Source organism: Corvus kubaryi, unplaced genomic scaffold (assembly GCF_017639235.1).
Source record: "Corvus kubaryi isolate FWS band 111438036 unplaced genomic scaffold, C.kubaryi_AGA036_p1.0 76, whole genome shotgun sequence".
NCBI lineage: Eukaryota > Metazoa > Chordata > Aves > Passeriformes > Corvidae > Corvus > Corvus kubaryi.
Window position 1 is genome coordinate 10,344,354 of NW_024582063.1, and position 22,107 is coordinate 10,366,460.

The window sequence follows — 22,107 nt, forward strand, 5'->3', positions numbered from 1 at the left end:
ATGCTAACATCTGTTGATAATTGAACTGGGGATTAGATGGGATGGTCCTGAGAGTTACTGACAAGGACAAGGGAGATGATATTCTGAGAGTTATGATGAACAGGAGAGCCCAGAATGTGCAAACAGAAGCTTTGAAGGAACAGCAGTTGGAGGGGAGAGGGGAGTGTGAGAGTGTTTTTGGTGCAGCAGTACCTGATGGAGTAGGCAGTGTGTGAAGGAGTTGGTGGTCGTGACACTGTGAGGCTAAAAAGGCTCTGCATTGGATAGTTGCCCTCAGTTTGGGCAGTGCACATAAATTCCCTCCCTACCCATTATTAAAAGGACTGTCAGAACTCTGTACTATTTATTAAACAAAGTTTAAGTACACTTTTGAATATTGCTGAGAAGAAACTTGAAATGGCCACATTGTCACTTAGCTATTGCTAAGAAAGGTCTGTTAGAAAATACTGTTTCTTTTAATGCTTAGTCATGTCTTGGCTATAGTTTTGGTTCTAGACTGTAGCAGCATCCTCATGACACTGACCTAAGTTTAGTTACCTTTTTGGCTGCTCAGTGTTAAAGCCACTAATGTGTAACAGCCTTTGTAGGTTCTGTAGGGTTTGGTTATTCACTCACTTCCTATAGAAGCATTTTAATTGGACTCTTAGATTGCATTGTGTTGATATTTTTACTACTTGAATTCATAGAAATTCTTTTTAATCAGTTTGCTTAATCATTTGTCTTTCTTTGATTTAAAATTCTAAAAACCCCCTGAATGGTAAAACACTGCATGGGATTTTATAAATTTTTGCATGTGACTGAATTTGATTTTGAGATAAATCAGCAGACATGTGTAGAAGGTGCAGGTCTACTTAAGAACTTTGTCAATAGTAGACAGCTATCAACTTCATAAATTGTTTAATAAAAAATACTGAGATAGTCTAAATTGGTATTGTTGAAAACAAACTTTTGCGTTATACATACCAAATATCCATCCTCTCCTTCTTATTCTAGTTGTCATGGATGATGACGATGATGAATCCTGTCTCCTTGATCTTATTGGGTAAGTTTTCCTTCCATAAGTAATTATTGCAGAAAAGTTGGGAATAATAATTTTGCAAAATCGTCTTCTAGAAGATGATTCTGTCTCAGTATTGTCTAAAGACGAGGTGACTTGCAATGAAATGAGTAGACATTCTTCACTTCTTCCACGTGGAGATGTGTGGATTGCAAGGCCTTCAATCCTGGTGGTTAGTAGCTGACAGTCCACTTGCTGACATTCTCCTCAGGGGAGGCTAAGCAATGTGTGTTCATGGAGAATGGATTCTCTTCTCAGGTAGCAGTAATACCAGATCAGTGTTGATGCATGTTACTGCATGGATGTTAGCGACGTTACTACAAACTTCACTGCAAGTAACTTTTTAAAATCAAAACCCCAAAGATCTCAGATTTTTTTTGTGGAACTAGATAAGTTGGTGGAACTAGATGATTTATTAATACTATGCTTGTATTTTAAGGGAAAAGTTTTTTTTTCTTAATTACAAATATGTAAATATTTCATTTCTACTAATAATACACGTTTGCATCTAAATGTTAGAAAAAAAGAATAGCTCTGTACTGTTGTGTATTCACAAGAATTTACCAGCATTTTGGTCAAAGATACTTCATTTTAATAAAATTGGTGATTTTGAATGGTCATGTGGGTTGTTGGGGTTTTTGTTTGCCCCCCTCTCCCTTATTTCCGTAACAGATTTATATGAGCTTTTATAATTCTATATGGCAATCTCCGAAAATAATTAGGATAGCTGAAACATGAGCAAGTTTTGTGTGGATTGTGTATGTGACAAGTTGCCTTCCTTTGGCTACCATCCTCGTCAGTATTCAAGAACAGATAATATGCTATAAATGCATTGAAAACACAAGAAGAGAATTGAGCTTTTCATGCACAATACTTTGTTCATACTCTGCTGGAAATTAGTCTGACATCGGTCTCATACCTGCTGTTAAAAAATCATTCCCAGTTCATACAAGCATTTTTTACTGTCTTAAGTGTAGGAAATAAACAGACTTTTTACCTTTCTCACACACCTGAAAACTTCCAGTGAAACCAGGGAGAGCTGTAACTTCAGAAAAACCAAAACATCTCCACAGTGGCTGCTGCAGTTTGAGGGTTGCTCTGGATGCTGTAGCAAAAGCAGTGCCAGTAAAGGCTTGGTTACATTCTGTGAAGTAACTGTTGTGCGAGGTTGCTGATTGTGGCCATATGAAAACACTGCTTGGAACATAAAGATGATCATGGGACAGTTAAGTGCTCTGTCATGAGCACGAATCATGAGTATCCTGGTACAAGATCACAGGTGGTCCAGAAAATGAAGTGCTCTCCATACAGATGAGTGTTTGTGTGAAAAATTACAGTGTTCTTCCTGCTGCTGGCAGCAATTACTGTCTTAAGCGTCTAGAAGACTGGAAAACAATTTTTTTTTCATCTGATCTGTGATTTGGTAAGTGCCTTTTAGAATTCCTTCCTTACTAAACACAATATTTAAGATGATGAAATGTTCTTAAATTTTTAATTGCATTTTGCACAACTGAAAGACAATGAGGGTAATTAGTATTAAATGGCCTGCTTATTTTACTGATAAAATTCATAAGCATAATAGAACCCTATATGAGATCATGAGTTCTGTGCTGCTTAATTTTTGAAATTCAGTGAAATCTACTATGAAAACGACATTTTTATTTTAAAATATATGTAACCACTTCAATATTGTAAGCATAGTAGTACCATAAAGTCCCTGTGAAGTACTGTCTAACATGCCTTTTGTAAACTTGTGAACACAATTTGTTTTTTAAAACAAAAAAAAGAGGAGTAGACGGGTGTTTGTCCTTTTAGAAGAGTAGATGTGAATCTGAAAGATCTTTAACTTTATGCCTCTTTCTTTTCTAGGACCATCAAGCAAGAAGGAGCCATTTTTAATTACTGCTTTTTTACATGAGAATCTCCTGCTTTTAAAAAATGTTTTATTATTACTTGTTAATCAATAAACATGTTTTAAAAATCAAAGAAATCCATGTCAGTTTACTCTTTATGCTTAGGGAAACACTGTTTAATTGTTACATTAGAATAATCCCATGTAACGCAGCCTTTTATTCTTTTTACTTGGTCTATACGTACACTTAAATTAATGTATTTGTATTTGTTTGAATTTCTGATACTTATTCTCACTCATTCAGACTACATTTTTAATATGAGTTTTATTTAGTGCTAGTGCTAAGTTAATTAAATACACTGAAATTCGTAATATTAGTCTGTTATTCCTATGGTTGATTTAACTTGGAAAAGGTGCCACTTCTTCTTCTTGAGGGGACTGTTACTCTGGCAATCATAAATTTTTATTAACTTGTGTTAAAGGTGACAGAGAACGTATCAGAGAATCAGGTTTGTAAATACCCTGTTATTAGATGCTAGCTAAACAAGGCATTATAGTTTAGCTGTAGAAGAGGTGGTACCTGTGTTAGTTCTCACGTTATTTGGTGGTAGTATATTCCTTAGGTCTTGTACTGTGTGCTGCCATAAAATACCATGTGTTTTAAGAGAATATGAGTAACACCCTCAGAAGGGAAATAGAGTGCAACTAAAATTTTGTGATCAACATAGTTTATTACTTGCCTTGTTAAAATGGCAGCAGATACGATCAGCATCTGGAAGTTGTGCTGATACAGAAACACAGATCCCCAGATGATATAAACTTTCAGCTTTGCGTTGGATTCAATGAAAGATGTGTTTTTATTAGAAACCTGGTTTATATGAGTACAGTATGTGGCTTAGTTAAATTAGCCTCATTAGTAGAAAGGGCTTCCAAAAAGTGTTAACTTCTTTATCTTTTTTCTCCCTTTAAGGGACCCACAAGCGCTGAATTATTTTCTACATGGACCTAGTAGTAAATCGGTAAGTAGCATTGCTGTGTATTAGACATAGATAAGCTTCATTGAGTATATTATTTCTAAACACAATTTTTGTCTTTTACTAGAGCAATGAAGACTTGACTAATGCAGAATATTCTGTAGCCAACTCAAATTCAATCTTCGCCAACTCCAACGTAAGTGGTCAGGAGATAAATTACATTAGTACTGAGATTGCATGCTTCTGTATGGCCGTACTTGGCTTTTATAAAACTGAATGAAGTAGATGTGGGTTTCAACTTTTTTTGTGTGAAAATTTTGAATACTGACATAGAACCTATCTTGTGCTCTTAGTATGTTAAGTATTGCAGTGGGGAATTAATTGAAAAATACTGCATTGTTGGGCTGTGTTTTGTAAATATGTAAAGATATATAAATATGTATATATTAAAATGTGTAAATATGTGAAGATGCTCTCTGGTATAACTCTCTCCAGCAAACTGCACTCCTGGCTTTAGAGACTGTAGGTGTAGTAGTGCTCAAAGATAGACCTTGAAGATTAGTCGTTCATATGTTTCCTGTGTATATTAGAATAGTTTTTTGTTTCTTACTTTATGTAGATTCTGGGCTGGCAGTTTTTAAAAAAATAATTAATGGGTTGTTTTTTTTCTCTTTTTGTATTTTTTTCTTTAGACTCAGGAGGTAGTTTGGGATGTGTCCTCCCTGTAACTTCAGTGTTAGGGAAGTCGCTTTAAATTCATTAGGTGTTGCAAGAAGTCTTCAGTGTTCCTTCTTGCCAGGACTGTATTGCAGCCTTTCGCTGTGTTTCACACAGTGAGGTTGTGGAATCTCAATCCTTGGTGACAAATTCAAGGCTGGTCTGCTCTAGTGTGGGTGGCAGTCATGCTTTGAGTAGAATGTTGGATGACTTAGAGATTGTTTCAGACCCACATTTCTTCGATTTCATTGGTGTGTTTTTTAAAACAACTGAATTGTTAATCCCACAATTACGTTACTTGAATGCATAGACTAGGATTTTCCTGGTAATTCCTCTTTCTATTGTACTGTTATCTTGACTCTTGTTTGTTTTTCCTATGTTCATAACAGATACATGGATACACTTGTAGGTGTGTAGGGACCTTAAATAATTGGCAGGAAGAAATTCTGAGAACTATTAATCTGTGTGTGGAGAACTAGTGACTTTCCTGTAGGCACAGTAGTGTAATGGGAAGTGTTTGTCCTGTCGTTCTCCTTTCAGGATCGTTATTAAATATTGTAGAAGAACCAGGCAAGCTGGTTGAGATAATGTTGAGGGAGTAGGGTACCAACAAGTAACAGGGTATGCCCAATTTTTGGCTTATGGGGAACAGTGGTTTCAACCTGGTACCAGGCTGGCATTAGCAGATAGCAGCTTCCTGTATGCAGCACTGGCCAGAGGTGGGATTTGAGGCCTCACCCTAAGAAAAAACAGGTTTGGGGGGAAAAAAGGGTGACATATGACATGCATTTGTTATAGCCTAGACTTCCTAGTTGTTCTTTGTAGACATCCTTCTGATAAGCATGACTAGGTAGGCAGGAGTCAGGTGTTTCTGGTATGTTTTCAGAAAGTGAGTTTCTTTGGGTAATTTTGAGAGGCAGTAGGAGATTCTGGACAAGGTAGATTTGTTGCATAGGGAGTAGCAGTTGAAAGAAATAAAAATATTTGGTGAAAGCTAAGAGCTCTCTGGTATATGAGGTTGGGGATAGGTAATCTAGAAGGCAGGTGGTCAGAGGAGCAGGGATTCCTAGTGTATGTTCCTAGGATGACATACTACAGTTTAATTCTCAGCACCTGTTCCTCTCATGCTCTGTATGCATCATTTTATATCTTCATATATAAAAGATATATATTCATATATCTCTTCACTGATGCCATCTTCTCTTCCCTCCTCCCTCCTGAGAGAGCCCCGTGCTGACATAAGTGAAGAATGACTTGATTGCAAATACAGATTCTTATGGTGCACTGGGAAGGAACAAATGTTACCATAAACAGATGGTTTAACAGTCCCTGCTCATAAAATGAGGTATCTGAAAACTTACGTGCTTCTGAGGTTTTTGTCATTAAAGTTTTTACAGATACCGAAAGTTCTGTATTTGTATGTATTCAGAACTGCTACCATGAAGTAGGATTGTCTGTCTTGCTGCCCGTCTCATGCCTTTCAGTGGCAGAGTTTACAAATTCAGTGTCAAGGGTTCAGTGCCTCAGCTGGTAAGCATGCTCAGCCAACACCTAACACAAGCAAGATGAAGTTCCTGCTGACTGAAGGAAAAGAAAGCACTGTCCACCCTTCCCACTCCCTTACACTGCCTCCCATCCCCCCATCCCCACCTTCCCTGAGTTGATTGAGCCTGTACCACCCCTACTGATTCCAGGTTGGTTTCCTGTGGCAGTTGTCATGAGAGGGTTCCCTAGCCATTGCCCTGTTGCCTGGCTTGTACTGGGTGGCTGCTTCCATTGTCCTATTACAGTATAATAGAACAGCATAAGAGAGCAGAATATTCATGGAGCCAGTGAGAATAAGACTCTTCTTGATGGTCAGCAGGTTCATGAAGCTGCAGAGGCTTTGATTTCTTCTTGAAATTAGCATGGTATTCTGCATGGCTCTTCTTCTGGATAGTAGTGATTGCGATATTAACTTGGAAAGTTCCAGTTCTTGCATATAAAATTGTTTTCTGATGTTAAATAGTCCTGGGAGCAGGGAATGAAACTTGGGATTCTCTGTTTCAGTGGGAGAGTTTTAAGCTATTAGTCTTGATTGCATGTAATATTATTTATTAGTGTTACTACTGGTAGTAGTAGTAGTTGTATTGTTAGTACTAACTGGAATAGTATTAGTGGAACTGTTTAAGTTACACAGTTGTAAAAGATTTCAGTTTGGTCACTGTCCTTGGAGACAAGTTACAGATGCAATAGGGAATTCTCCTCAGGAACTTGACAGTTAAGAGTCCTAATTATGGCCTAGTTAGTGATTCCTTTTTGCTTTGACTGATGGTAGCTTAGGTACAGTTGAGAACCTGATTTGTAGCTTTAGGTGTTCATGAGGTTCAGACACTGTGACTTTGAACCAGTGGTTTAATTCCTTTGTTAACAGAAGTGTTAAAAGCTTGCTGTAGCTTTATAGTTGTAACTTGAAAATGTTTTATCTAATCTTAAGAAAAATCTTTTAGTATTTTAAAACATGACGGAAGTTTTAGAAAATACACAGATTGTTTCAGAAACAGACTGGGGTAGAATTCTGAATAAATATGCTTGGGGAAGTTAGGGTGGGGACATCATTGCATGTGATAATTATGGCTTGCAGCATCCTCACACTGTTTACATGAGGTGAAAACAAGCGTCTATGACCTTCAGGGAGAAAAGGCTCAGGGTATGAATGTGACTGATAATTACACACCCACAGTTTCCATTTATCCTGACCTAAAAAGAAACTGGTTGTAGCTTCTGAATAGCTGAGATGTGCTTATGCAATTTAGAAAGGTGTACTTTGCCTTGCTTAAAACTACTGCGAGTATTATTGTGCATTTAAATTGGTCATTCTATCTGCAGAAACCTGATGCTTGTGTTGTCTAGAGTTTCTGGAGAGAACTTTGTTTTAGGAAAATCTTGGCAGAGTAAATAGGTTTTGATTTTCCTTATCATGGTGTTTATGGATGTGGATTTGAAGGATTTTTTCATTAAAGGTGCCACTTAATATTTGTGGTAGTTCCAATGTTTATAGTTTCAGTAATCTTTTTACGAACATAAACCACAAAGTCCGTGACTTTTTTTTTTTCTTCCTGCCTTGTTTCTAAAATTTTTTTAAACAAGGAATTAGCATAATGTTCTAACTTTATGAAATGGTCACTAGTTTACACTAAGTGATTATAGAAAGCTTTCTCCTGCCTTTTCTCTGCTTGTACTGTTACTACTGAAGCCTTGCCCCAAAGTGAGGTACAGTGGAGGTGTTTTTGCTCCTCGTTTCTTTTATCCATTTGTTGGTAGAGTGCTCTGCTTGAGGAAGGGAAAATGGTACCTAGAGAGCATTTTGTGTCGTCTTGAAACAGTGCAGCTGCAGAGCTAAGTGCTCTGTATTGAGAGATTTGAGAAGGGAGAGGAGCGTCTCCAGCAGTCTGAGGGTGTGAGCAGGATGTCCATGACCTGTTTGTGCTGTCAACATCACCCTGCACATGGTATGGGAAGAGTATAATTCTGTGTAGAAAGTTTGCTTGCATGAAGAAATAACAAATGAGGAAACAAGGCAGATACTGGAACTTCTGAAAGTGATTTATTTCTTGTTTTGCATTTCAGAACACTGATCCTAAGTCGTCTGTAAAAGGTGTAAGTGGTCAGCTTGGAGAGGGGCCTAGTGATGGACTGCAGCTGTCCAGTAGCCTTCAGTTTCTTGAAGATGAACTTGTGTCTTCTCCATTACCTGATCTTACTGAGGATCAGCCTTTTGATATTCTTCAGAAGTCGTTGCAGGAGGCCAATATTACTGAACAGACTTTGGCGGAAGAGGCATATTTGGATGCCAGTGTAGGTTCTAGCCAACAGTTTGCACAAGCTCAGCTTCATCCTTCTTCATCAGCATCCTTTACTCAGGCTTCTAATGTTTCTAATTACTCAGGTCAGACGTTGCAACCTATAGGAGTTACTCAAGTGGTACAGCAACCTGTTGGAGCATCATTTGCAAGCAATACAGTCGGTGTGCAACATGGCTTTATGCAACATGTCGGAATTAGTGTTCCTGGCCAGCATTTGTCTAATAGCAGCCAGATTAGTGGTTCTGGGCAGATACAGCTGATTGGTTCATTTAGTAATCAACCTTCCATGATGACCATCAATAACCTCGATGGATCTCAGATAATACTGAAAGGCAATGGTCAGCAAACACCTGCAAACATGAGCAGTGGCCTCTTGGTTCATAGACAAACTCCAAATGGGAACTCGCTGTTCAGTAACTCAAATTCAAGTCCAGTAGCACAACCCGTAACTGTTCCATTTAACAACACAAATTTTCAGACTTCGTTGCCTGTCCATAATATCATCATTCAAAGGGGTTTGGCACCAAACTCTAACAAAGTTCCTATTAATATCCAACCAAAGCCTATTCAGATGGGTCAGCAGACTGCTTACAATGTGAATAACTTGGGAATACAGCAACATCATGTACAGCAAGGGATTCCATTTGCTTCTGCAAACTCACCTCAAAGTTCAGTAGTTGGTCCTCATATGTCTGTTAATATTGTTAATCAACAACAAAATACAAGAAAATCAGTTACACCTCAGACAGTTAGCAATGCTGGAGGTAGTATTGTTATCCATTCTCCTATGGGACAGCCTCATGCACCTCAAAACCAGTTTCTCATACCTACAAGTTTGTCTGTTAATTCTAACTCAGTTCATCATGTCCAGGCCATAAATGGACAACTTCTTCAGACTCAGCCTTCCCAGCTGGTTCCTGGCCAAGTGTCTGCTGAGCATGTAATGCTCAACAGGAACTCTACAAACATGCTAAGAGCCAACCAGTCGTATTCAGGACAGATGCTGAATAATCAGAACACAGCTGTTCAGCTTGTTTCCGGCCAGACATTCACAGCTCCTGGCAACCAAGTTATAGTAAATCATGGAACTTCCCAAATTGTTGGTGGACAGGTGCCACTGCAGCAGGCGTCGCCAACCGTGTTGCATTTGTCACCCAGCCAAGCTAATGTTTCTCAAGGCAGATCGAGTTTTACTACCATGTCACCTGGGCAGTCCACAGTCTCAAATATGTCAGCTTCTAATCGATTTGCTGCTGCAAGTTCTTCTGGTTCAGTACATCCCAGCTTGGGAGCATCGGTTCAGTCTGTCGCATCAGGAGGGAACTTCACAGGAGATCAGCTGGTCCAGAACAGAGCTCAAGTTGCCGTCAGCGCATCGCATCGTCTTCCAGCATCCTCCTCCAAGTCTGTCAGCACCTTTAGTCACACGTCTGTGGGAGTAACACAACAACAGTTTGCCTTTGGTCAGGTATGAAAGCTGCTTGAGAATGTGGCCAAAGAAAGGCTTCTAAGCTGTGCTAAAATCTGGTTAATACAGAGAATGTTAATTTTGCTGGTTTGTATTGTTACAAATACTGTGGAACTGCTGAAAATTACTGTAACCCAGAGTTGTCATTTCACTTGGTATTTTCTAAATCTGTCACTGACTGAACAACTCTGTCACTTTGATTAATTCCAAAGATGATGTTGGTGATTTATAGTATTTTCAGAAGTGCTGAGAACTGATCCATTTCTGCTCCCATTTAAAGGAATGGGAATTATAAGTTTATACAATTGTGAGCTCTCCTGTAAACCTTACCATAGGCTAGATGTAAAGGCTCAAGTACATTCTTAGCACTTAAAAGTCTTCTGACCTCACTAAAACCTATGGATTTTTAAGGTCTGACTTACTGAAATTAGAGATGAAAAGGTTTCTTGGGCTTCCTTTTGTTATTTACATATTGGTGCTTTTGTTATGTGTGTCTGGAGCAGTTAGAAGCAAAGACAAGAAGTGTTTCTTAGAATCCTTAAAAACAGTTTGTAAAAGCATAACATTTAAAAAAAATGCTCGAAGAAGTCAAACTACTAGTAGTAGTTAAAAAAAAATCTGAATTCACTCTTAAGGTGAGATGTGGTCTTTTCTGTCCAGTAGATACACTTGCAGTATATATTCAACTCAAATTTTTCTGTTTTCTTAAGTGAACTTACAAACAGTCAAAAGTTTAAAACAAAAAAAATGCATAAAGTTCCAGAGTGACCTGCCAATTTTAACTCAGTGACTTTTCACACAATTAGCAACAAGCTATTCAATTTCTGTCCTTTTTTTGATTTTTTTTTCCTTTTTTTGTCATTTTAAAATACTGGTAGCTCTCTCAGAATGCATTTGCACTAATTAGATCTTTCTCTCTTTCTTTTACTTCTTTTACTTAGATCTTTTTCTTTTTCCAAAGGTCTGATGGATTTTTTTAACCAAACTCAAAATCTGCAGTGAAATAACGCCTTAGAAAATAATGTGTATTTAAAAAATTTGTATGAACATGTTGTAGAAACACATTTGTAGTCTTTGCCAAGACTTCTGGTACAGGTTGTAGCATTTTGTTTGCAGATGAGTAATTTGAGGCCTGTCTGACTTTCTCTTCATGTGTCTACATCTTCCTATTTGCAGGTTATGTGCTGGGTCAGTGAGTTTCAGCAGTTATAAAAGCATAGTATTTCCTATTGCAAAAAGATAATTTTGTTTTTATGCTGAAATTTCAGAGCTGTAAATGGGAGGACAAATGCCGCTATTTACCAGAATTTTTTTAGTTTGTTTGTACTTTCATTTTAAACATTGTACTTTATACTAAACCATGTATCATTTAGTTGCTACGCAGTGGACGGTTTGTTCCCCTGTGGGTGTTTTTTGTTGTGAAAGCAACTTCGTTGTCTTGCAGGTTTGGAACTCTGGGAAGCTGAGCTTTGTGAGTGCCACTTGTAGTGGTAAATCAGGGGTCTTGTAGAATGCAACTGGTATATATTTGTGCTGTTAGTGTAATTTCTGTTCCTCTCTGATTTACTTTATAACATTCTTGAACTTGGAGGGATTGAGATGTGTGAAATTTCACCACTGATGAGTTTGAAGTTAAAAAAGTATACAGAGAGATGAGTTTTCGGTCCCTTTTCCTTGTATTTCTTAAAGCTTTCAGTAAATATTTCACTGTGATTTTTTGAAAATTTGTTTTTTATTTTGTGTATGTGACACAGAAGAAGGCTGTGAACCAGACATCACCAGTTTCTGCATCGAAGACACAGGACAATATGAGACAGCCTCAGCTAACAAGTCTTCTGAGCAACACACTATCAGGTCAACTAAGGTCTTTTTAACATAATTTTCTTAATTTTCTCCAGCAACAGAGATTCATTCTTCTTCAGTATGCCAGGCTTACATTGATGGCTTATGCTCGTAGGGTTCTAAAGCTTGTTTGAATTTTATTTTTAGAAGAATTCAAGCTATATTTTTTCAGTATTGAATGTGTGCTTTGATTTTTCCCAACCATGGCACTTCATCTTCTAGAGTGAAAAGTTGAATGTTCACAATTAGCAATTTTTTCTCCCCTCTATGAAATCCAAAATTATACCTTCTTTCTTTTTTTTTTTCCAGCTTAGGAAAATAGAAATAAGTAATTTTCAAAATACAGACATCTGCTAAAATTCTGTGAAACTTCTAGATTCTCTAATGTGGTGGCTGCTTCAGATACAGAGAGAAGAGAAATAGCTGTTACGAGGTTATGTGCAGGCTGTCATCACTCACTTTGTTCTTGAATGTGTCACTTTCAATTAGAATAGTTCATGCATTGTTCGTGGCAAAATAGCAGCTTTTCAAGCAGCACCATACTACTAAAAGAACAAAACCAGTACATTCAAGGCAAACAGAAGAATGCAGTAACCTTCCTGTTCTCTTTGTACATAAGTAACCTTTTGAATAAGGTCCTATACTCTACTTTGCTTTTTTTTTCCTTGTGTACTGTTATGTATGTAAGGTGTCCAGGCAATTCTATACAATCAGCACAGTATGCTGGGTGTCTTTGGGAAAAAAAATCTAATAAATTCTTACTTGTTTTGGTTGTATCATAGCATGACTGATAAGGTGCTGTTTGAACTATAGAGCAAGGCAATTGGAGGAAGTCTACCTATCTAAAAAATCTAGGGGAAAAAATATGCTTGCTGTCTAAGTACTTCCAGGAGCTCTAGAAAAATTTGGTTGATACACTTGAGGGAGGGTTAGAATTGAAAAGCTTGATGAAATTTACTGTATGATTTTAGGTAAATTGTCGGGACACTACACTTAAAATACTTGAATTTCTTCTTATGTTGCAATACTATGGTAGGATGTGATTTAATCTGAGGATTTTTGTGGTTTGCGGGACAAAATATGAGTCCTGTTTCATTTTTATGAGTTGGTTTCTCCACAGGATAGTTGCAGTAATGCTTTTAAGCATAAGACATATCTTTCCTTAAAACTCAATTACCAGGATAGGTACATAAAATTATTCTCTTCTTGCTTAGGATGACAAGAGTATTTTTAATTTTTGTTTTATAGGACAGGACTCTGGAGGAAAAATTATACAACAATCTCTAGGAACAGCACAGCCACAAGAAAAAGTGATAGGATCATCATCAGTGCAGCAGAGTATACAGGTAGAGAATCCTCTTATTTATATGTTTCTCTGTCTGTCCTGGTTTTTGTCTGGGATAGAGTTAATTTTCTTCTTAGTGAGTAGTACAGAGCTGTGTTTTGGATTTGGGATGAGAATAATGTTGATAACGCACTGGTGTTTTGGTTATTGAGCCGTGCTCTCACTGCAAGTCAAGGCCTTTCCAGTGCCCCATGTTGTGCCAGTGAGGAGGTGCACAAGGAGCTGTGAGGGTGCAGAGCCAGGACAGCTGGCCCAAACCCAAAGGAATATTCCATACTCTGGAACATCATGTTCTGTATAATAATGGGGGAATTGGCTGCGAGCTGCCTATCACTACTTGGGAACGGGGTGGGCATCAGTTAGAGGGTGCTGAGCAAATTGCATTGTGTGTCGCTTGTTTCTCCTGGGTTTAATTGCCCCTTTTTCTCTTTTTCATTACAACTTTATCATAACTATCATTACTATGTTATTTTATTTTGTTTCTGTTTTTAAACTGTTCTTTTCAATTCACAAAGTTCACCTGTTTTTAAACTGTTCTTTTCAATTCACAAGGTTCACTTTTTTTCTAATTCTCCTCTCCAGTAGTGTGGGGGGAGGGAGTGAGCAAACAAATAAGGAATCATTGGAGGTTTTTTGTAGAGTATATGAACTCCCTCAAACTTGACAAATTCTACCTTGACATAACAAATATTGATTATTTTGCAAATTGATACACTGGATGCTGCTTTGAGATTCAGTTCAGTAAGTGGAGTCTGACTGTACTGTTCCCTGAAGATAATTTTGTGTGACATGGCAATTCTTCATTGAGTTGGCCGTAAGTTAGACCTACTCTTCTCATTAGTTCTTACAAACTCAGCTTTTTTCTGGCTGATTGGGAGAGAGTGGTTTGTGAGAAGTAGCAGGAAAGTTCCACCTGCTCTTTGTCTGTTTTACTGCAGTCTTCTTTTTTTGCCATCAAAAGTTCTCCCACAAAAACACTGTCCAGGATGAGTTTTTTTGGAGAGGATCTGACTTAGAATTTTTGTTTGTAAATGTATTTATCAATGTAGTAGGACAGGAATGCTTTTCCGTGTCTTACTGATGTACAAGTAGAGCAGAAGGTAGAGTAGTGCTCAGTTAGGAGTTCAGCCTGGTTGTGTAATAGTTGATCTGATGTTCATTCTCCTTGGTGGTGACTACTTTTTATGCTCTGAAGTTAGAGGCTTTTTGAGGCAAATTCTGTTACAGTCTGCCTGCCATGAGTCTTTACCCCCTCAGAGAGCCTCAGGTCCTCGGACAGTGTTCCCAGGAAAAATCTTGGCTTTGCTAAATGTCTGAGCAAAGGGGAAAATTAGTTAGAACTCTACCTGATGGGCATATCTGTAGTATTGACACTGAAATAGAATTCCTAGAACGACTTTTACCACCTCCCAAAGCTGCTGTGGCTTTTGAGAATTTAAGTGCACAACCTTAGCCTGCTTTCCTCACAGATACTCTAATCCATCAATATCAGCCAAGATAACATCATCTGAGAAATGCAGAGACAGTTTGTGAGAGCAGATTTATTTGGAGAAGTATTTAGTTGCACCTTTCCTTCTTTGCACTGCTATATTTTATCTCTTTCCTAGTGAAGTATGTATAATGCACAACAGTGGAATTTGCCTACAAACAGCATTTCTGACCTTTGGTTTATGTCACTTCCGTATTTTGTTGATACCGTGCCCTGTGAAAATAGGAGATAGTTGAAAGTGTTCATATTTACATGGTGGTTACAATTAGTGTTGGTGATGTACCTAATTGACAAAAACAAATACTGAAACTTAGGCTTTGGAAGTGAGGGGATACATTGTAACTTGTCTTTTATTTTGAACTTAGGTGGATGGTCATTTAGTTGGACAGAAAAGGCCTGCTGCTAAGCAGTTAACTAAAGGAGCTTTGTAAGTCGTTCTTCCTTTATAATTTTGTTTCAGAAACCTTAATTTTTACTTTTGTCAGGGTAAAAACTCTGTACAGTATGTGTTAATTATATATCATTAATTTTTGTTGTAGTATTCTACAGCAATTACAGAAGGATCAGGTACATGCTGTGACACCAGATAAAAGCCGGTTCAGATCATTAAATGATGCAGTTCAGAGACTCCTTTCATACCACGTGTGCCAGGGATCACTGCCAACAGAAGAAGATTTAAGAAAAGGTAATTTTCTTTTTAAAATTTGGCAGTAAGTTTGTAATCAGTGTATTGCAAGGATTCTTAATGTAAATTAGAGTAGTAAGAAAAGGAACATTTTAAATTTTGTGCAGTTTATTGAAGAGCAGTGTTTGAAAGTGTACTTTGTCTTTCTAGTGGACAGTGAATTTGAATCTGTAGCTACACAGCTTCTGAAGAGGACGCAGGCTATGCTGAACAAATACAGATGTTTGCTTATAGAAGATGCAATGGTAAGGTGTAGAACCCAGGTACACTTTGTTTATGGGATGGGATTCAGTTTGTTAAAAAAATACCTACAGAGCAGGCACATGAACTTCTGTTGTCTGCTTCTGCTTTGCTCTTACACTGAACAGGCTTTGATAGTCAGGAAGGTGATTTCTGTGTATTTCTGTGGCTGATGGAACCTGAAATAGTGGTGATATTGTCCATTCAGAGGCCTCCAGCCATATTATAATTGGAGCCATATCATATTACAGTTTAGGAAATCATTGTCTTTAAAAGCTAGGTGGAACTTCATCAGACATGCTTCTGATTTAAGTGCTTTCACAGTCCCAGGTATGAGGTAAAATAAAACTGACAAAGTTACTTCAAGAATTGTATTTTACAAGGATCAGGAAATGCCATTGTGACTTCGGACATGCTAATTTTCAAGCCTGGAAAAGTTCTGAGTTTGAGTATAATAGACATTTAGATATTTAGAGACAGGAATACATAATATAACTATTAGAATTAACATGGTTTTAAAAATGAACAGTTTCATTGTAAAAGATCCTAGCCATTAAATATTTGCAAGTATTTGCAGGTGCAAAGGGAGGATGGAGGTTGTGATTTGTTCTTTCAGCATCTGGTATGCTGTATAGCAAATCCCATGAAGTAGTTTGGAAGGGTTTATTTCACATAGCAGTCAGGTTTTAAACTAGTTGCCTGTGTTACAGCTTAGTACAGTGAACATTTTCTGTGATGGATGGATCCAGCTGGCTTGAAGGCATTGTTAGCAAAATGCAGCTCTGCACCAGCTAGTTACAAGGATGGGAGAGAAGTGCAGGGAAGATGATAGGGTGGTCCCAGTTCAAGATTTTTGCTGGTTGATCCTCTAAAAGAGAAAGATACTGTATGATGTAGAAAAATTGTGGTATACAGTAGTGAGCATACTAAGTCATGAAAAAGTACAATTCATACAAGTGAAATAGCAATTCCCTGTTCTAAAATCTTTCTCAAATAAAATTTGCAGTATAATGTGAGTAATATTTTGTGATTGAGTTTCAGAAGTGGTTGGTTCAGAGTCAAGATTGTTGAACTGTGAATGTTCTTCACAAATATGTAAAAAAAGAAATGTCTTTTTCTCTGAAGAGTAACTAAGCTATAAATGTTTTGATTTGGTACCAATATATGAGTCACTACAGAGATTGTTTTTTCCTTTTCCTCCAGCGGATAAATCCTTCTGCAGAAATGGTTATGATTGATAGGATGTTTAACCAGGAGGAAAGAGCATCTCTGACCCGGGATAAGCGTCTTGCACTTGTGGATCCTGGTAAGTAATGCTTAACTCCTAAATTAATTTTGGAGTGTTTAAAAATAGTTGCGGCCGCAGTGAGGCTATGGATTGCTATAGATTCCAGTGATTGAAATATTTGATAAGAAGTTGCAAGATAACTTTTTATAACTCCAGAATTCAACAATCCAGAGGCACTGTAGTATTGAAGCAGTTACTTGTGGGGAAAAACAAATATTTTACCTGTTTGTCAGAGAAATGTTTGAGTTTCTTTTGACTGACTTTCTTTCCCTGCAGTCATGACTCCTGCAGGGCCTCCGTTCTAGCAGGGAAGACTCTCTTGAGTTTGCTTGCAGCCAGAAAGAACACCACTGTTTGAAACATGAATACTCTTGTTCATCTTAATGAAGTGTTGCTTTTGGAGTGTCAAGGCCATTTAAATGGCAGCAATTTTAACCGGAATATTGTTGAACATAGCACCTGGAAACGCATTATTTGTAATTGTTTAAAGGTTCTGTGTGATCTGCATATTTTAAAGGATATTCACAGGTGGTGTTGTAGAAAGTGTTAGTCTTCAGAGACCATGTTTGCATATTCAGAATGCCAGGAAGTGCCCTTAATCTGGTTTTACAGTGGACATATGTGCATTGTGTGGTGATTAATTTAGTGATAATCTCCTGCACTGTACGCAGCAGAACACTTAAGCATATGAACATCTCTTAAAGACACAGATCTGTAAGCTGTGGATATTATTTGAATTCCAATACACAGAAACTGTGTTGGAGTGTCAGTTATTTGGATGTGTAGGTAATTTTAGTAAAATGTTGCTACTTAATTTTCAGATGGTTATCAGGCCGATTTTTGTTGTTCTGCCAAACAATTTGAGAAAACAGCTGAAGAAACACAGTCCAGCAAAAGTGACCATCAGTCTAGCAAAACATTACCTTCTCGAAGTCAGACTACCAAAACCCAAGCCAGAGACCGACCAAAATCCAGCTCAGCAGAGTCCACAAATCACAGTAAACTTCCTCTAGTGCCTAACAACATTGTGACACCACAAGAAGGAAAAGCTTCTTCTAAAAAATCTGAGAGCCTCACTAAAGCTTTAAAGTTTGAAAAAGCTAATTGTTCTTCAGAGAGCCAATACGTGGCCCTTTCTGAAGAAAGGATGAGTGGGAAAGATCTTGCCAAGTCCACTGAGAATTCTTCAAGTTCTGAAGACTTGTCAAAAATTGTGTCAAGAGGCAGTCATGGAACACACAATAAAATATCAAGGAACACAGTTCAATCTTTCTCAAAGGTAATATGTAATAATTCACTTCAAGACAAAACTCTGAGGAGCTCTCCAAAGAATGAGGTTTTGCATCCTGATAACAGGAAAGGCTCTGGTGAACCCCAGCAAGACTTACTGCTCAGTAAGAGTTTAGAAACTACATTTAAAAACATCTTGGAACTTAAAAAAGCTGGGAGGCAGCCACAAAATGAGGCAGCAAGTAGTGGCTCGGTTGAATTAGAGTTTCCTAATTTTTCACCTATCGCTTCACAAGAGAACTGCCTGGAAAAATTTATTCCAGACCACAGTGAAAGTGTTGTAGAAACTGACTCTATTTTAGAAGCAGCTGTAAATAGTATCTTAGAGTGTTAATAGTTACAGTACCATGGACAAGTTACGTTTCTCTTAGCAGAAGCAAATGTGAATGACACCACAAGTACAGCCTGACATGCATTTAAGGTTAACCTTTCTAAACTAGATTCTGTTCTGTGTTTGAGAGCAATACTCATTGTGGTTACAGTGAGATATCCAAGTAAAGTTAATCCTTGTTAGAATGCAGTCTGTTAGGGCCTTACTGTTTCAAGTATTACTATGATAGTGCTTTTGATAATTGAGCAGTACTGCAACATAACAGGGTTGCAGGTTGTTAGGCCCTATATGATACGGTAATATACTGACAATCACAGTCATTTGAAAGGATATATTTATTAAGAAAATGTTTTTAAAGAGTGATGGAAGCAACAATTCTCCCCTACCCTTCTCTTCCACAAATCATCAAATTTTTAGTTTTTCTGGAAAACCCACTGTACCTCTATTCAGAAGTGATTATTTGCTTTGTTAATGAATCTGTATTCTAGGATTCTTAAGTTGGAAGGAAATCATCAGTGTGTTTACAAGGCTTCATAATTTAAACTTTAAGTGCTTTTCTATTGCTTTCTGAGCAGAAACTAGTACTTGATGATATATTTGTAGTGGGTAACTTTAGTCTGTGGGATGATATTATATGATCTTAGTCACAGTGGCATGATATGAAGTAATAAATGCTTGACTAAGGAAGGTAGAATGGAAGCCAGTAAATAGCAAAGTGTACAGGATGAGGCCATGATAGAGCCATGAATTTATATATATAATACATATATATGTTATCTCTTGAGGAAAAGATTTTGCATTTTATAATTGGATGTAGTCAGCCTTGAGTCTTTCTGAAGTGGTATAAATGTTTTTTTTTTTGTTTGTTTGTTTTTTTTTTTTTAATTTGTTGTTTGTTATTTTTTTTTAGACCAAGTGTCAAAAGCACTTTTTTTTGAAAACTGTATTTGTAGCTTATATTTTAAGAGGATGTTAGCCTTACTCTGATTAAATTTAAAGGCCAGTGTTTATTTTTTATTTTTTTTTGCTTTTTGCTGTCAGAGAATGTTAAGTCATCCACCGTAGCAGTCATAATTATCAAGATATGTACAGACCAAAGTTGATCAGCAATCCCATTGTTTAAACATATCAAAAAATGTGTAATTATTAGTTCATATTGTAAAGCCAAGTGAAACCATTGCATGGTTTGTATTTGGCTTGCTGTCATGTTGTTAAGATAGAATCTTATTATTTTATTTATTTATTTTAATCTATGACTTTTTTTTTTGCTGCCCATGCTGCTTTGTTCTAGTTTACTTTGGTCATGAGTGCTTTTATGCACATAAGCGCGCTGACGTTCGTCACGTGTGTGTAGTACATATGTCTGCTCAGGAGGATACAGCTTTTGTGGTTTCTAAGGTATGCTCATGTTCTCCCCCAGAACTTCTCCACCATTTCTCAGAAACATTACCAGCCATTTTCCAGACTTGCTGATTATGATTTTCACGATATAGAGGCTCATTGTGACAAGCTGTGGTTGTCAGTCAGATTGCCAGGAGAGAAACCAAAAGGTTTTGCTGGTGTGTAATTCAGTCTATCTGAATGGCACAGAAGGAAAGCAGGATTAGATCCTTGGGATAGTAGAACATTACAGCGCAACTCAGTATTGAGCTACAGTCCACTGTCTGACCACTAAAGGAAACCAAATCTAGAAAGCAATGAGAGAAAGATGAACTTCCTTAAAATTCATTTCCCCTTCAACGTGAATGGAAGTACTGGTTTTGTATGTTACTGGTTGCCATTTAAAAAAATTGTGCCAATTTTAAAGTCCATGTTTGTAAAAACCCAACATTCCCAAGTGTTGTATAAAATATAAATGTATTGCCAGTTTTAAATTTTTAATTGGGTGTCCACAGAATAGATGCTCAGGCAGTTAGTTGTTTTCTTATTGGCAAACTGACAAGATAGTCTTCACCTGTTGCCTTTTTAGATTTAATAATATTCTCATGGCTGTGTATCCTGATGCATATTTTATTTTATCATTTTGGAAATGGAACCATTCTGAACTATTTAGGAAGGAGAGCAGTAAGTTACACAGCTGTATGTTAACTAGTTAAAGTTTTCTTTTATTGAGGAAAAAAAAGTGAAGTTGCACATTCATCAATCCCCTTGTTTACTGTACCACCTCGAAATGGGTATGGGGATGCCAGCCTCTCTACAGCAAGCACATAACTGAAGCATCAGGTTGTGTGTCTTCTACTGGGCCTCCTTGGGAAAGGGGGACAACAGCATATAAAAATGACAAATTACAAAAAGTAATCGTGGTTGATTTGGTCAGATGCATTTCTCTGAACTGCTGATGAGAGGAACCCATTGAACAATCCTAGTAAGACTGATCTTAGATTGTTAATGATCTGTTGTTCACTCCTTTGAATTCAGTTCTAAAGGAATTCTGGTACGTGGTGAAGCAGTTAATGAAAAAGTTGTATTTTTGTGGTGCTTAAAAAAAGTTTATTAATCATGGGCTGAAGTCCAGCAAAGTATTGTGAATGTGCATGACTTTAAACATGTTTTCATTATTTTGCTGGATCAGCATTGTGATTTCAATGTTATTTAATACTGCCTAATATTAAAACAAATTTTAAACTGGCAATTAAGAAAACTATGTTCATTTTGAAGATTTTAGTATAATTTATCTGTTAGAGTAGGGAGGCCTTACAGACTGACTTCACTTAAAGAGGATGTGTCACTTATTGTCAGTGTGGTATGGACTTTATTTGCTTAAATACCTTCATTTGTAAAGTATGTCTCACTTGAAATTGCTTTGTATACATTTTGTAAAAATATTTATAAAATGTTTTGTAAAAAAAAAAAGTATAACAAATTGCAGTTTATTTTGTTATGTTGGATAAATACTGTTAAAAGACACAAGTCAGTAAATATATTGTTAATCCATGGATAGGAAATGTTTAGTTGGAGATTACAAATTGAAACAACCATTGCAATACAGCCAAAGATTTGGGAAAAAATGTCTATCTGTGATTGTCTTGATTTAACCAAGTTGAATATTTACATTTCCAAAAGATGATTGGTCTCAGTTTTAAGTAATATGACTACAAAATACTTTTATTCGTCTGCTTTTCATGATGCAGCTCTGTTGTAATATTCTTAGTAGGCCAACTTTCCATCCTCCTTATGCATCTTTCTGAACATACACTATTAGGATTTGGTTCATGTGGCATTATAACTACATACAATAATGTTAATCTCCAAATTACAAGAGAGCCAATGGTCCTGCCTTGTTGGTACTGGAAGTCTTGCCATGGCGAGGTTCTTGAGACATCATGCTCTCCTTCTCTGGTGTGTTTTCACAAGGTAGAGGAATCATCTTCTTGATACCTCAGGGAGATGGAAGATAAGAGTCACTGTGTGACTGCTGCATCCACACTGCAGATTTTACTCATGTCCAGCTGCATTTGGTTATAGATACCTGTTTGGGTATTTCTCATTCCTTCCTTCTGGCTGTGAGAAGATACTACAGTTGCAGGTGATAAAATGAATCTTCCTTCTTTTATTAGAGGGGTGATGAACCTTTTCTTACTGTGATTGAATTTTTCAGAAAGAATGCTGAGCCTCTGATCTAGTAAGCTCTTATGCCTGGAACTTCCTCACTTTATTTTTGGAGGCTATGGAAGTGGAGCATTG

The 22,107-nt window shown here is 37.2% G+C and overlaps 1 protein-coding gene across 7 annotated transcripts in view; it reads left to right on the plus strand.

The window, feature by feature from the left end:
- The window catches only part of BICRAL (BRD4 interacting chromatin remodeling complex associated protein like), a 46,201-nt gene extending 24,768 nt beyond the window's left edge, over positions 1–21,433 (plus strand). For 6 of the 7 annotated variants that reach the window (XM_042051547.1, XM_042051544.1, XM_042051542.1 and 3 more), the window contains 11 exons: positions 994–1,042; positions 3,880–3,928; positions 4,011–4,079; positions 8,210–9,913; positions 11,668–11,767; positions 13,004–13,101; positions 14,955–15,016; positions 15,129–15,274; positions 15,425–15,519; positions 16,718–16,820; positions 17,624–21,433. In XM_042051547.1, the coding sequence (XP_041907481.1) occupies positions 999–1,042; positions 3,880–3,928; positions 4,011–4,079; positions 8,210–9,913; positions 11,668–11,767; positions 13,004–13,101; positions 14,955–15,016; positions 15,129–15,274; positions 15,425–15,519; positions 16,718–16,820; positions 17,624–18,426 (3,273 nt within the window). In that variant the 5' untranslated portion in view covers positions 994–998 and the 3' untranslated portion in view covers positions 18,427–21,433. The remainder of the gene's footprint in view (positions 1–993; positions 1,043–3,879; positions 3,929–4,010; positions 4,080–8,209; positions 9,914–11,667; positions 11,768–13,003; positions 13,102–14,954; positions 15,017–15,128; positions 15,275–15,424; positions 15,520–16,717; positions 16,821–17,623) is intronic. The other variant, XM_042051549.1, reaches the window with a different exon arrangement.
- Positions 21,434–22,107: the final 674 nt, after the last annotated feature.